This window comes from Condylostylus longicornis, unplaced genomic scaffold, assembly GCF_029603195.1.
Source record: "Condylostylus longicornis isolate FDR11 unplaced genomic scaffold, ASM2960319v2 ptg000162l, whole genome shotgun sequence".
Classification (NCBI taxonomy): Eukaryota; Metazoa; Arthropoda; class Insecta; order Diptera; family Dolichopodidae; genus Condylostylus; species Condylostylus longicornis.
In genome coordinates, this window is record NW_026578130.1 from 486,945 (window position 1) to 503,040 (window position 16,096).

A 16,096-nucleotide genomic window follows, 5' to 3' on the forward strand; every position below is an offset into this window, starting at 1 on the left:
CCTGTATTACGGCTTTTTAAAAAGTATATGAATAATATTAGTCTCGGACTCTATTTACCGTTATATTTTAAGAGAATCTCCGGGAAAAATTCATTTTATTATGGTATGACCCGAAATATTGCAATTTTTAATGTAGACTTTCAAAAGCTTAAAAAACTTAATTTATTTTTAAAATCACTTTTGATCTATATAAAATTTAATCAATCAATTTTCACTATAATTATATTTGTCCAGAAATCTTTTAAATAAAATTCTACATGCGGAAAAACCTATGACTTTCACCTTTCTTTCATTATATCAACATTATATTCTCAGAATGTAATGAACCAGTTTAATTAATTTAAGCGATTTTTATTAAAAATGTACAATGAATCATTCATTTATGAAAAACGGTAAAAATAAATTATGTATGTGTAAGTAATACTAATATTTTAATTCATGAAATGTAATGAGAGGGCAATATATTTTATAAGAAGAAAGAAATCCCACTACAAGTATTATAGTACATATTTTTTCAACCAGAGGTATACATATACAACTTCAATAATATAATAAAGTATTTAATTTATTTTGCAAAAAAGAGAGCATTTCCTGTGGGAAAAACGACTTATTTTTATAAATAGTAGGTATGAGATATTGATTTTAAGATAAATACGGCAGGTATATTTGAGATTGTATGTGCATTGTATATTGCATATTGTAATGAATGACAAATATTTTTGTTACTGTAAAAAATTGCTACGAAATTATTAAAATGATTTTTGTGGAATTATTGCAAATTGGAATATTTCAATAGAAACTACTTATTATACTTATATAATGGCTGGGTTTTTTACTATTTGTTATTATATTTGTTATTTTGAGAGTTTAATGAACATAATTTAATTATTTGATTTATAAAAATCAATTCTTCCGGAAATATTTTCGGAACTCCTTCGAATACTCAAAGTTCGTATATGAGGAGGTAACAATGAAATGTATGACTTTCGCGATTGATTAAAACGAACGCTAGGTGGTTGTACGTTTTAAGTCAGAATCACACAATATTTAACAATAGTTGCGGCAAAATGAATAAACCCTCTTGAAAAAAAGTCGCTGTACAAACAAATTTACGTACATAAATTTAAACATACATGAGTTTAAAAAAAAGAAGAAAATAAACAAAAAAACTAAAGTTTATATATAAAAAGTTTTAATGAAATAAGAAAATCTTACCTGGAAAATGGATTTTCCTATGAGGTTTTCTAACATATGTTGTTGCATTTCCACCTTTCGAATAAGCTGTCAAATATACTTCATATCCGTGCCCATACAAAATTATATGTGGTATAAATAAAGAGTTCTGATCCTACAAATACAATAACATTTAAGTATTCTTGAAATAATAAATCAATTTATTTATATAAAATTTTTAAGAAGGTTTTTCAAATACAAAGTGTGGGCAATATAGTAATTCGTTACAAAACTACACGTTGTATTTATTAGTAATTCACTTAACTTTTTTTTAAATAGTATTGAAAAATGAATGCTGAAAAAAAGTTATTTAAGTAAAGCATTACTTAATTGTTTGATTAAGAAAATTATAAGGTAAATTTTAAGAAAAGTTCATATTCTACACGTAAACATCGGAAAAAATAATTTATTAAGGTTATCGGTTAGATGGACACCTACACATTATTATATTGTTATTGTTCCAAGTGATATTTACAGATTTTTAACTTCCATGACATAATTGTTTTATTTATTGATTTTTAAAATAATTAAGTCAAAACCTCAAAATCTTTATTATATACGGGCGCATTGGGAATAAAAGGGTTAATGCGAGTCGATTAAAAATATTCCGTTTTCAAAAAATAATATTGTTGCTAAAAAAAAGCCAGAAATTCAAAATTTTATTATTTTGGCCATCAGACTTTAAATTTTCATTTTTACTAAAATAAACCTTATGAATTTTATTTTAAGTCTAATTTGGAACATTAGGCCAGATATATGGACGGACACATGTATAGTAATTGAATTAGTCTAATCGTAATTTTACGAAATTCTTATGTATTTTTTACGAAATTTTCGAGAGCATATAGTGTCATACCTTATTCAGAAGACCAATGGAATGATAATCTAAAATAAATTACCTAGATTGATTAAAATTGAATTGGGTTTCTCTTAGAAATTATGTCTATTTCGGGTATTTCCAATTAATTTTCTTTCATCACCTTTAACATTTTTAATTATTTTGGTATTTTTATAATTTTCAAGGAATGGAAATTTCAATTAAAAAATTTCCTTTAGGCTATTTAAATTAATTTCATTAAGTGTTAATAAACAATAAGGTGAATAAGCTTCAACACAATTTATAAGCATTTGTTTTTTGGTTCACCGTAATTTTAGAGTTAAAATATGATAGATGTTAAAAAATTGTAAATTGTAAAAGTTGAAATTTATTTGTAATATTTCGTAAATTCTCAGCTAGATTTTCAATTAGTTTATGCAGTCAATTAGAACATTATGTTTCCCATTATGGGCTTATTTGGATTTAGGAAATTTGAAGTTTTAAAACATTACTTTATGTAATTTTAGGTCTACTCAATAGAATCACAATATTTTGAAAGAAATAGTTTGGATCATCAGAGCCGGTTGTGTAAAAATCTGATTATTTTCGTAAAATACCCAAATGTTCTATACAAATTTCTGCCAGTTCTTCCTGGAATACATTTAGTTATTACATACATAATTGGAAGTATTTATAGTTATAAAAATTATTGAAACTGAATTTAATAATTAAAATGTTTGTTTCCTTTCTTTTTTTGTATTGTTCACATTATTTACTTTTATATTCCTAAAGTAAGAAAAAATTAAATATAAACGCTCAAGGTGATATTTTTTTTTATAAAAAAGGAGAAAGCAAAAATAAATCACAATTTTATTATAAAATATCCTTTTTATAGAATTGAAAAAAAAAATACTCTACAAAGGATCGTAGGACATTTTTATTTTTCACTGTTCTTTCTGCTTTTAATTATAATATTTTTTTCTGTTACCCTTTTTTTAATTAAATAAAATATTTATTCTTTATTAATATTTTATCAACTGAAACTGCTGAAGAATTATTTGATAATTTAATTTGTGATTTTTGAAATATTTTTGATAATTTTAGGGAAATGTGAAAGCACAATATTAAAATAAATTATTAAAAAGGAAGTAAGGGGCCAGTGACAATTAATAGGTTCTAATAATATTATTAATTAACAATTATTTTCAAAATAGCTGCTGGAAGCAGTATTATTTAAAACAAATTAGTCATTTACGTAATAACGATCTGCTCTCTAGACACCTGCAACATATCCTGAAAAGCTTGTAAGTTTCAGGGCAGCTAAATGGCGTAAAAGCTGAAGAAATTTGACGATGGAAAAATACTTTTCTCATTGAAGGCAATTCAGTAAGTATTAAAAAATTCTAATATTATTCGAAAAGTTTTAAAGTTATTAAATGAATATGCAAGCAAAATAAACTAACCGATGAATAACAATTTTTGAAAATTGAATTAAAATGGCAAATTGATTATGTTTTTAAATCAAACACACAATTAATTTATACATTAAAATTTTAACTTCCTAGGTTTGACATTTTCTTGAAAAATATAAACCCTTTTTAAGAATTACAACACTCTAACCTATATACAAATGACAAATATCAGCAATTTTTCATGACAAAAATAACACCTATAGGATCTAACTAAACTATTCTTACTCATATACAATTTCACTACTTCTTTATGTAGGCTGAAACATTTACAGGAGCAAAAAATTGTATCACCCACGTAAATAACGTAAATAACCGCGATCATCAAAATTCAAAAAAATTCAAATTAAATACAAAATTTACATAGTTTACCTTGGTAGCATTTTTGGTGTGATTAATTGTTGTAAATTCATTACTCTCATATTCGGTATCCAAAATTTTTATTGTATAATAATCAGGTTCTAAAGATGGTTTCTCCCATGTTATATTAATTGAAAATTCATTTAATGATAAAATCTCCTCATGTGCTTCAAGTTCTCTTGGTGTCGATGGGGCTACAAAATACAACAAAAAACAATATTTATTTACCAATTTTATTCTTTAAATATTTTACTTTTTTTTATTTCTTTAATTCTGAAATTTTTTTAGTAAAAATTAATGGAATGTCCAAACTAATTTATGTGAAATACTTAATTTCCTGTTTTCACTCTAAGTTATAACACACAATATTATACACAAACCTAACAAGGAAATTATGCGTGTTAGAGTAGTGAAATGGAAACATACACGCTTACTACATATTGTAATTGACTACTCTTGCAACGCATATTTTGAATATGTGAAAACCAAGGAGAGAAAATTTCTCAGAATATTCGAATTATATTTTTTGTTTCTTTTCTTTTCTATAAGCTTATGGGTGGTAAATTGAAATATAAAAATATAAAAAAATTAAATAAATTCCAACTTAGAATTTTAGTACAATCTCTCTTCACACTCTTAAAATTTGTTGTAGTGAAAGATATCAGTATATGCAAAAAAAAAAATTTCGGAAAAGAAAAACAAATAAGACACAATAACAATAATAATGAATCCCATGAGCCATAACGAAATGTTAAACAAAATTTCTTGACATTTATTTGATATTTTTTATTTGGTTTTTTTCTTTGAATTTGAATTTGTTATCATAGCTTATACCTTATGTATGTAGTGTAAATGTGATGACTATATGCCTCTTTTTGAATTTATGCTCAATTATATTTTCTTTATAATTTTCTTCAATATTTTTTCTATTTTTCTCAGAAACAAAAAGAACAAGAATTTTCTCTTTTTGGTCTACAATTTTCTCATTTCTCACTCAGTTACACATTATGTTTAACTTCAAATTACAATAGAAATTACGTAGAATTTTCAATTCTAGATCGATATTAGAAAATTCAAATTTTTGAAATATATATGGGGTGATAAAAGAACAGTTTCGAATAGAATTTCGAATAGAATTAGAAACTTGAAAAGTTCTTCCGAATTCAATACGTTTCCCAGTTATTTACCACCTCCTGCCGGTAAGAATCCCACAATCTCTCAGATAGTGCACTGAGGTACCTTCATCCTCCTCACAAAATCTGCAACTGCCCCTACTTTCTAGGCCAAACCTTATACGCCCCTGCATTCGTCCGACACAGGTCTTTAACGCATCCGTGTGACGCAACCGTGTAATCCACCAAACGTAGTTTGTAGCTTTTTCATCTTATAAGTAAATCTACCACTCTGAGCATCTGTTATATAACAGTATACATATATTGAATTTTCTTAATAATCCACAATATTAACGAAATTGATTTCCAAGCAATTTCATTCTATAAATAACCCTGTAGTTTGAGAAAGACTCGATATTTAATATTACCTAATTTTAAAAATGAAGAAAATTAAAAATCTAAATGAACTAGAAAATTGGATGTTTTTTTCCTGTTGTTTCAACTCAGTTTTGCGTAGTAGTCTACATTAGAAAAAAGATCAAATATGAAAAAAAAATCCCATGAGAATTGAAAAAAAAATATTATTTTTAAAAACAATATGATTGGTTCTCACCTGGCAATCTAAATTCAACATAAAAAAAACCTTCCTTTGCATTACTTTTAAGGGATTAAAAAAAAATTAGTTAACATTTTTGCTTCTAAATTTTATCAATAATGTTATTATAGAAAGATTTTAAAGCTTATATTTACAGCATATTGTGAACTTTCTGTTTTAGCAGAATTCGATTCTTTTTTTTTTCAGAAATTAAGCTGCGGAAAACTAAGAAAGAGAAAGATGCGTTTGAAGAGGTTGTTAAATCACTAGAATAAATAAATAAATAAAACCTGTCACTTCCTTTTAAGTAGGAATCACTTCCGCAGCAATGCGACGCTTGATTCCTACTTAAAACATACTTATCTAGGTATGTATTTTGACATTGAATAACAGTTACTTACGACATATAGTTAAATCATTATTATGTTGTTCCAAACAAGATGGCGTTACTATATCCAAATATTCCAAATCACTTTCTTTTGAATCTTCTTTTGTATTTTTACTACGTATACCAATTGTGTATGGTGTACCGAGTGCAAGAGGTTCTATTGTATAATTGTATAATTGCTCAAGCTAAAAATAAATATTTTTTTATATTAATTAATGTTAAATTAATAAATACATATATCAGTGTAAAATCGCCTATGTGCTCATATTTAGTAGATTAAAGTGTTTTAAAAATAATCATGAATGCAATTTTCGGAATCACTCACATGAGAAAAAAAGTATGTATAATCTATAATTGGATTTAGTGACAAGATGTCAAAAGTAACGTCACTTTTTTTATGTCATTCTTGTCAAATTCTCATATTTATATACGATTATTCTTTACACATTTCTTATTAGTTAAATTAAAGAAAAAAATCTATATTATTTAAATTTAAAATGAAATCCTTGAAATTTAATATGGCCAGTGAAATACGATTCAAACTCAAAAAATTCCTTTAAAACAATGCTATTGTACTATTAATAAAATTGATCTCTTCTTTTTGTATTTTCAAACAAAATTATTAAAACGTTGATTAAATATAAAAAAATCCTTCAATAAGTATAAATGAAGACATCAACCTTATATTTTACATTTAACTACATAGATACTCTAAAAATATTCTCAGACATTTTTTGTTTATTTGATGATCTATCCATAAATATACTTATATAAATTTACACTCTTAAAAAATTAAAAAGAAAATTTCTTCTAAAGACAAAAAGATATGGAAAAATTTAATCTTCCAATAAAATAAATATTGAAGATATTTTTAAATTTAAACAGAGTTGTTCAATAGAGTTCAAAAGAAAACATGAAACTAAAGAGTAAAAAAATAAAATTTAATTCCGCAACGGCAACACAGATTTGACAACGACTTCAATAATTTAATTACGTTGCTGTTACCTCGTTTATATGGTAGCTTGAGTATTTGAATTGAAATCATCTCGATCCTTTGACTTAGCTCCATTTTTACTATGTCAGACCGGAAATGACGTTTAACTATTACATTTCAAATCATTATTGACATTTCAAGTAAAGTAAGCAAAATTTTTTGATAAAATAAAAAAATTCAATATGGCAAAATTTTTTGATAAAATCAAAAATTCACTGAAGTGAAACCGGCTTCAAGTCAAGAAATGTTCATTTGGACATAAAATAGTCTGTGTATTTGACCGGCTATCAAATAATAAAACAATTTCAAATTAAATCCTTAACAAAGCAAAATATTTGGTAAGACTTCATAAGTTTGAAGGCAAATTTAATACAAGTCCAGAAATATTTAAAGTTTGATGAAAATTTTAATTGAATTATAGAGTTGAAAATTAGTTATGTATTTTTCAAGTAAATGTGTTAGGAATACGGGAAAATTCAGAAATTAGTTAAATGAGAAATATATCAAAGCTGTATATTTCAAAGTGCATGCTCAGATATGTGACTTACATGAAATCCTGAATAAAACAGTTGTTGATAACCCTGTAGTTAATGAAAACATTTTATATAAACAGCTAACAACATTGTGTGGTACAGTGTTAATTCTTTTTGAAAGTAAATATCAAAGATTTTTCAAAATTTTGAAAAAGTAAAATAAAAAAATAATTTTTCTTTAAAGATAGGCATCTTTCAGTGATGTCTCTATGTTGTGTCCTTTATTGTTTTTAAAATTTATACTCGTACGTATTTAATGAAAAATATTTTGTATATAATAATGAAAAGTATATAAACTTTGATGTTAAGTTCAAAATGATAAAGTAAATTTATATGTACAAAAAGGGTTTTTTTGTTACTTAATATTTCATTTAAATTTCTTAGAAAAATAAAATCTATTTAAAATTAAAATTAGATTTTAAATTATATTGACAATATTGGTTATTCTCTTTTATATATACATATACATATTGTGCGTAACTGTTATATAAAATACGTTCTCTGCTCACTTAATGTCCTCTCATAAATAAAAATGAATTTCTTTGTTGTTGTCAATTAATAATTAAAAATGAATATTAATAAAGAATTTTTTTACAATCAGTGAGTGGTTCGTTTATTTTAATAATTGTGATTCAATTAAATTTTCTTTTTGTAATTTTTGACAATAAAATATCCAAGGTTTCCTCTCTCATTATACCCAATTAATAAAATAAGTTTTAGTTTTGTACCAAAAAATATTCGTCATCCGATATACATATATGGTTGGCAATAATTCTACATTGCCGTTGTGACATATAAAAATGAAACTGCGTGGCAACACTTGTTTGTTTATATAATAAGATGAGTGAATACAATGAATATACATTGTATTTAGTTCCAAAATCTAATGCTTGGAATTTAAAATGCGGACTCGAGGTGATTACAATCAAATAATTTTTCATTTGTATATTTACAATACAAAGGAAAATTTTATTGAAAAATGCATGACGCTTAATTAGTTAAATTGTCAAGATAAATTTTATCTCTACTACCCAATCTACAACATATACTCCTATCCTATTTTAAGCACTCAACTCAAATAAAAATTAACAAGTATTAAGCGGCAAAAATTCGACCTTAATATGAAGTCAAACCCTTGAAGTGTAATTATATGGTAGCGTGGGTTAGTTTTTACTGCAAATTATTTGTTTTTTGTTCGATTTTCTGTTAAAAGAACAGAGATATTATTTCCTAAAATTTTAAAATTTATATATTTTACAGAAAATTCTTCAAATCTCATTTTACAAATAAAAATTATTACAACAAAGAGATTAAACGAAAAAAAAACTCAAAAACCACAATAAAAATTTTCTCAATTAAAACAAATAATGTTGCCATCGCAATTCATATTTCACACTTTTAGAAAGGTTTTCATTTTATTTTTTTGACTTTTGTCTACTTTTAGTTTTCGAAAGTTGAATTGAATAGGAAAGTTGAAATTCTTACTTTGATGTTTTTTGAACAAAAGTAAAAAGCATAATTAATTTCCAAAAAAAGTTTTGAAGTTTTTTTTTTTTAGGAAAATTTCCTTTTTTTGTTGTTTTTCCGGTTTTTCTATTACGGAACATTTTTCTTAAAATTTTTGTAAAATTGAAAATTAAATAAGGAAGAAAAATAATTTTTTTTTTGCTGTGTAGTGGACTTTCTCACAACGTTCGTGCGGTAAATAAAAATTCGTGGAAAAAAGTGTAAAGGAGAAAAAAAAACTTTTATTTTTGTTTTAATTTCAAAATTCCTTATTATATAATTTCTAATGTAAATTAAAAATTATTTGAAAATTTAACGAATTTAATAAAATGCTATTGTTTACGCTGATATAAAAAATATTTTTAATTTAAAATTTTTAACTGTGTTGTGAAATATTTTCAATTGTAAAAGTGATTGTTTTTAAGAATACGCGGAGTCATGCATGAAAATTATTATTAAAAATTGTTTTTTAAAAATTTTCATATTTATTAATTTGGTCGAAATTCAGTTAAAGTTGATATTGGACTGTAACCAAAAAATATTTTTATATCTTATTTATTAATTAAAATTTTAATTTTAATTTGGAATTTATTATTTCAGTTTTGAAGTTGCTTTGAAATTCGTTTGATCTTGTGCATCATAAGATTTTGCTATGGTTCCGATCATTCGTTGAGGGAGAGCCATTGAAAAAAAGTTCCTTTGAAGGGTGCCACATATTGGAATAGATGATGTGCATAGCGATTTTCTCAAGGCTCTGTTCTTGAACCTATACTATTTCTCGTTTACATTAATTCGCTATTTTATTTGAACTGTGCTTACCTACTATGCGACAAATAATGGGGACTGTATGGATTCCATGGGTCGCGATTGGCTCATGTTCATAATGAGCACAAAAACCAGTGCCTATATTGGCATTCTTTTAGTGAGAAATTTATATTTCAGTAAATGTTTGAAAAGCGTGGTTCATTAACTGTGGCTACCTCAACACCAGAGATAATAGTGAACAGGGACGAAAGATATGAATGTAAAGTATAAAATTAAATGAAAGATGTTGGCAATTACAAAATAAAGACAGGTTCAAAGATTTAAATGAATGGAGCTGTCAAATTATTATCAATTATTATAACATCACACCGCTTTCAAAGAAATACGAAGGGTCATTCACAAAAATATAGTCAATGTATTAATTCAGTTTTTTCTATCAATTAAAATATCAATTATATTGCGGAAAAATTTGGTTTTTTTTGGTATTTTGTAACTGAAAGGGAATGAAAAAGAATTCATTTTTTTGATTCTATTAAAAATTACCATTATTAATTGGAAGAGGAACTGGAATAAAAATGTTGGATTATTAAATTGAGTAAAAAATGGTAAACATAATTAAATAAAGGTTATAAATGAAGCACGTTTCCATTTAATTATTTAAAAAAAAAAATAAAAGTAACGTTTCTTTTTCTCATTTTTCCTTGAAACGTAATAATAACAAAGTTACGAGTTACCGTGCTAATCGAAAATAAGACTACTTTCACATATTCATTAACATTTGGCAAAGAAATTTTGTGAAACACATTTGCTTATATTTAATCGTTAAGACAGTAGTGGAAAAGTACATGGACAAACGGAAAATCGGCTGGAAAAAATAATTTTTTGTGATATTTTTGAAACGAAATTAAAATATATACAAAAAATTCGTTGAATTTAAGTAATAAAACCTAATTCATTCAACTCTCAATAACCAGCCCATTATTCATTATACCCACAAATGAATTACACTATTCATTACACCCACAATTATTCAATCATGCGGTTTAATGCGAGAATCGAAGAGCTTCGATAGAATAGGAACAAATTGGGTAACAGGTAGACATCTCGCAACAATAAAAATAACATCTGTTTTTGTACAAGAGAGTAAATTCAGACTGTGTATACTTTTATCATTTTATTTATGAAAGACCTACTTTATTGAATGTATGAGTTAATTCCTTTTAGTTTTTATTTGAAATTCTAAAGAATTTAAAATATTTTATTTCTCGAAAATTTAGTTAGTAGGTGTCGAATAGAAAATATATAAAACTTGTGATAATTGCTGCTTGAACGAAAATATGAAAATAGTATAACGGAATTTCTCCGCATAGAAATCTTTATTTAAAATATACTTTTCTTCATTTTTGTTTTTTTTTGGAAATCTTTTTCTATTCAAAGAAGAATTTTCATTTCAATAAAAAAATCTATTAGTATGGAAAATGTCATATACAAAGAAAAATCTTTCAATTGATTAAAATTTTTTGGAAATGTCAATGAATTCAATAACATTTTACACTTTTCTATATAAGAGATATTTTTAGATTCATGAAATATTTTTAAAAAGAAATCAAATTCAGATCAGACTAATGGTTTGTAAAATAGAACTTTTCCCTTGAACAGCCGCAAATATTTTTTTAAACCATTTAATAGCTACTTATATTAATTTTGTTAATATACCAAATTTTTTAAAATTATTGCATACATTCAGGATGAGATGAATATAAAAATTGAAAGAGGCATTTACCGTTAATTTTTTGCTGTTATAGAAATTTGAAAAGGGTTGCGAGTTGGGATATATAAGGCACTGAAAATTTTAATTTTACAAATTTCGAGAAAAGCTAATTTGGAGGGGATGGAGCTTCTAACGACGTAAATTATTGTTTTTTAGTGTCTAAACATTCATAATTTTGCTATAAAGTTGTTTTTGACTATGCTTATTTGAAAATCGCTAAAAAAAACGAATAAAAGAAGAATATTTCTTGTTTTTCAATTAAATTTATTTATGTGGAAATTGGTTTTATGCATGACAAAGGAGCTAATTACTATGTTCACTTAAAAATTCAACAAATTCACTTATAAAATTTGTCAATTATCACGGATGTATAAATTGAATTTTAAAGGCGGTGCGATATAAATGTAAAGAAAAATATTTAAATTATATGACAATTTCAATTATAAAGAAAATAACAGTGAATGTTTTTTCTATATTGTATTTGAGGTTTCTTCCATTAATAATATTCACCTCATAGATTCTTCACCTCATAGATGCCATGATAAAAAATAAAATTGAAATGAAAATCAAGTGAAATTTTTTGTTATTTATTATTAAAAAGTTCAAAATTAAAGTAAATGCAATAAAATATGAATTTTATGCAATAATTGTGCAATACACTATTCATTTATTCCTTTAAATGTTTTATTTTTTTTATATTATTAAAAAGTATATGGGTTCTTAAAAACATTCTTTACAAGAGAAGAGATTCTCATGTGCTATGATTTCTTTGTGAAGTTAAATTAATAAAATTTTTCAACTCTATGACTTCCCTTATTTCTTTATCATTAAATTTATAAAATAGAGAAATTTGATGTGACTAAAACACATGTCTAACCGCATCTTTCATTTCTTAAATAAAATTAGCATTTATTAATAAATCTATATTTGTATTACTTCGTTCAAAAAGTTGCAAAGAAATACATTTCTGTAGGAGGATTTTTGGAAACTTGATTACACTAGGCATGATAACTTAATTTTGACATTACCTAAAGCTACAATATAAATCTAAAAAACGTCTGTTGGTTATGGGTTTTTTGAACATATAAATCAAAAACTTCTAAATATCGCATAATTAAAATTTAATTTTCGATCTCTGATTTCTATGAAAATATTGTTGATCGGTTCCTTGAAAATCTTTTCAGTATTATCTTAGAAATGATAAAAAATGTAATATTGGAACCCTTATAATAAAGTTACAATTGCTGACACCTGACATTTGCGAAAAATTATTCAATGCATCACATTCGTAAGATAAAAAGAAGAACACACACATATTGGCAGATTGACATCTTGTTAAAAATATGTAGTCTTTTTATGCATTTCTTTAAGAAGACATCCTGGTAAAAACTGAACATGTGAAATTCGTTACGATTACAATACATCTTTTATTTATAAATCATGGTTACATTTTCATATAACCTTACAAAAAAATGCTGACAATTCTTTTCTCTTATATTAAGAAGAGGACTTTTCATAGGTTTAATAAAAATTTAATAACTTTCCTATATTTAGAACTAAAAAATTCAAAACTTTTCTTATTTTCACAGATTCATATCTGTGAAAGTTGAAATTCATCTTGCCGCACATTTCCAAAGTTGCGAAACCATAAAATAATTACTAAAATATTCTTCTTTAAAAATATTAAAAAAAATTTTTAGCACGAGTTTTGAAATTAAACCAAGGTTATTTTTGAGTGAAATTTGAGTATAAAATTTAATTTCATATTAAATTATTCTAAAATTTTAATTTGACTTAAAATTTTTTTAAAATGTGTGATAGGAATTGACAAATAAAAATTGAAATCATGGGAAAAATTCTTTAATTTAAAAATTAAACGCCATCTATTGTTCTATTAATCAAACATAATAAGCAGATCACTAAAAAAATATTATTTTTTTTGCAAATTATTTTATCTCAAATATCTCTGCGTATCCTTAAAGAACGTGCTTATAAGGTTTTCAAATTGACTTTAAATGGTAAAAAAATTTTTTTGAATTTAAGTACATTCTTTAAATATTTTGTACAGCTTATAAAAATATTTTTGTTTTTGTTAAATAATAAATTTTTTTTATGTGAGAACATGTAGAACGTGTGACATGATATTAGTTGACAACAAAATAAGAGCGAGATTACAAAGAGAAATTTTATATATGCTCTCATTATTTATTTGCTTTCGCTTTTTTCACAAAAAGTTGTCGTACATTTTTAAATTCAAAGATTTTCTTTAAAAAAATGAATTTTTTTTAGATCATGTTCTTATCGTAACTCAAGTCACTTGTTAATTTTATTTTTTCTGTAAAATATCAAAATAAAATGGTAACGGGATTCCTTAAGATTCTGTTGATTTATATAAAAGCTTATGTTTGAAAGCAAATAACGTAACATGCATACTATGTTCTTGATTTAATCCAAAAATAAAACTACCTCTATATTTTTTAATATTTTCATTGTTATCAGATTTTTACAAAGACAAAAATTTATTTTGTGTTATCAGATTTAATATAATATTGGTCTCCTGGTTATCACTCAGGTGACTTAGTGCAGTAGATTTTCTTACAAATTTTTAAAAAATTCCTATTTCCTTATACATGTAATGAAATAAATAAATTGTTCTCTTTTTATCTGCATAGAAGAAGAGTTTAATTTTGAACGTCACAAATTTTACACTTAATTTACACGGCAACACCTATTTTCGTGTAAAAATATTTGGTATTAAGAGAGAATTTTTTGGTTTGAAAGTCGTGTTTCTCGAACTATTGAGTAAGATGAACGAATCGAAATAAATTGCAAGAGTTTAAACCCTAACAGTTAAAAGTTCGTTCATAATATTATCAATTAAAGGGAAAGTGGAAGTTTCAAATAATTCTTCGAACTTTTATTAAAATATGACACTAAATAAACTTTAATTGCATTCTTCATAATATAGTGCACAAAACAAATTTTTAAAGGGCAAGCAAGTTTTTCTTTAAAAACTTTTTTTAAAATCTTTAAGTAATTTAAATTTTTTTGAAGAAAAATTCCAAGAATGAAAAACTTTCGTGTATTTTTTTTTGTCTAAATTCATAAAATAATGCCAATAAATATTGATATTGACGTCATTTTAATTAAATATTTTTCGAATTTTATGTTGATGTAAAATTTATAAAAGAATTCTTTTTAAAGTTAATTATTCAAAAGAATTTGAGCATGTGTTGGACTTTAAAAAAATATTTTCAAGAAAATTATTCAACATATTATGGTCTTCTTTTTAATCTTCTATTCCACTATACAAGATTAAATTTCTTACATAAAACTTCTGATACAATAAAATATTTTCTCCTGTATAACTACAATATTTCTAACACCTAGTTAAGTAACAAAAATTAATGGAACTAATAGTGACATAACAAGAAATTTATCTAAACTTTAACATTTTCCAATTCATCATACCTACATACATACAATTCGATATCATTTTGTTTTATTGTTATATTTTGTACAGTTATTGAAAAATAATAAAACACTTACGTTACGAATTTCAATTGATTTCATGTCAGGGTTAAATGCAGTTTTTTCCGATGAATAAAAAACAATTTCATAGTGGCACGTCATGTCTGAAAAAAAAGAGAATTAAAAATACAAATTAAAAAAGGATAATAAAAATTGAATTCAATATGTTCATATTGTTGTAATTCAAGTATAAGTATTGTAGGTGTTGAAAGCAAATGCACAATCATTCAGGTATACAATTTTAATTTTTAGTATTGATTTTAAGCGGCTTATTGCAGGAATGTGATGTGAACATAACACAAAACAGCAAACCGCTATGTGTATATTTTCAGAAATATATAAGGAAATTCCTTTTGTAACATCCCGAAAGACCGACATTTTGTTAAAAATAGGTTATTTATGCTTCCTTACGATGGAGAAGTGTGTTTCCACCAAAAAACTTGATATGCGAACTTGGTGCCATCACCTATAATCTATAAGAATTACGCTAGCGATTTCTACAAGATTTGGAACTAACAAGATGGAGGTACCTTGGGTCGCTTATCTTTTTTCGAGTTACGGACCTAGCGATCCAAACTGGTTTATTAATAAATACTAGGGCTGGTTCAAATAAGAGATATGGAGATCTGCCGGTAACGCAACGGGGCTTATTAAAGTGTTAAGCAAACATTCTGCTGAGTTCCGAATTTTCTATACCAGTCCAAAGCATACAAAACAAAAATCGATTAATTCAAAGATATAGAAATGAATACTTTAGAATGTTTATTCCAACATTCTATTTCAATTTACTTTTTCTTAAAACCTTGTTAATATAGATATAAAAAATTTTTAATAAAAATATACTGCTACAACAGGATGTTGAAAACTTATGTAAGTTACATTCAATTTTTCAAATGGAATAAAATACTTGAATTGACTTTATCGTTTAAGATCCATCTCTATGCAATAAAATTAATTACATTCATGTATGTGTGTGTCGTTACATGAACGTAGATAATAACATTTGCTGATTCACAAAAGAA

The 16,096-nt window shown here is 25.0% G+C and overlaps 1 protein-coding gene across 1 annotated transcript in view; it reads right to left on the minus strand.

Annotated features, from left to right (window-relative positions):
* The window catches only part of LOC129616085 (tyrosine-protein kinase receptor torso), a 79,807-nt gene that overhangs the window by 38,123 nt on the left and 25,588 nt on the right, over positions 1-16,096 (minus strand). The window contains exons 4-7 of the mRNA XM_055531555.1: positions 15,093-15,178; positions 5,988-6,159; positions 3,892-4,073; positions 1,216-1,348 (exon numbers count right to left, since the gene is read on the minus strand). Of these exons, the coding sequence (XP_055387530.1) occupies positions 1,216-1,348; positions 3,892-4,073; positions 5,988-6,159; positions 15,093-15,178 (573 nt within the window). The remainder of the gene's footprint in view (positions 1-1,215; positions 1,349-3,891; positions 4,074-5,987; positions 6,160-15,092; positions 15,179-16,096) is intronic.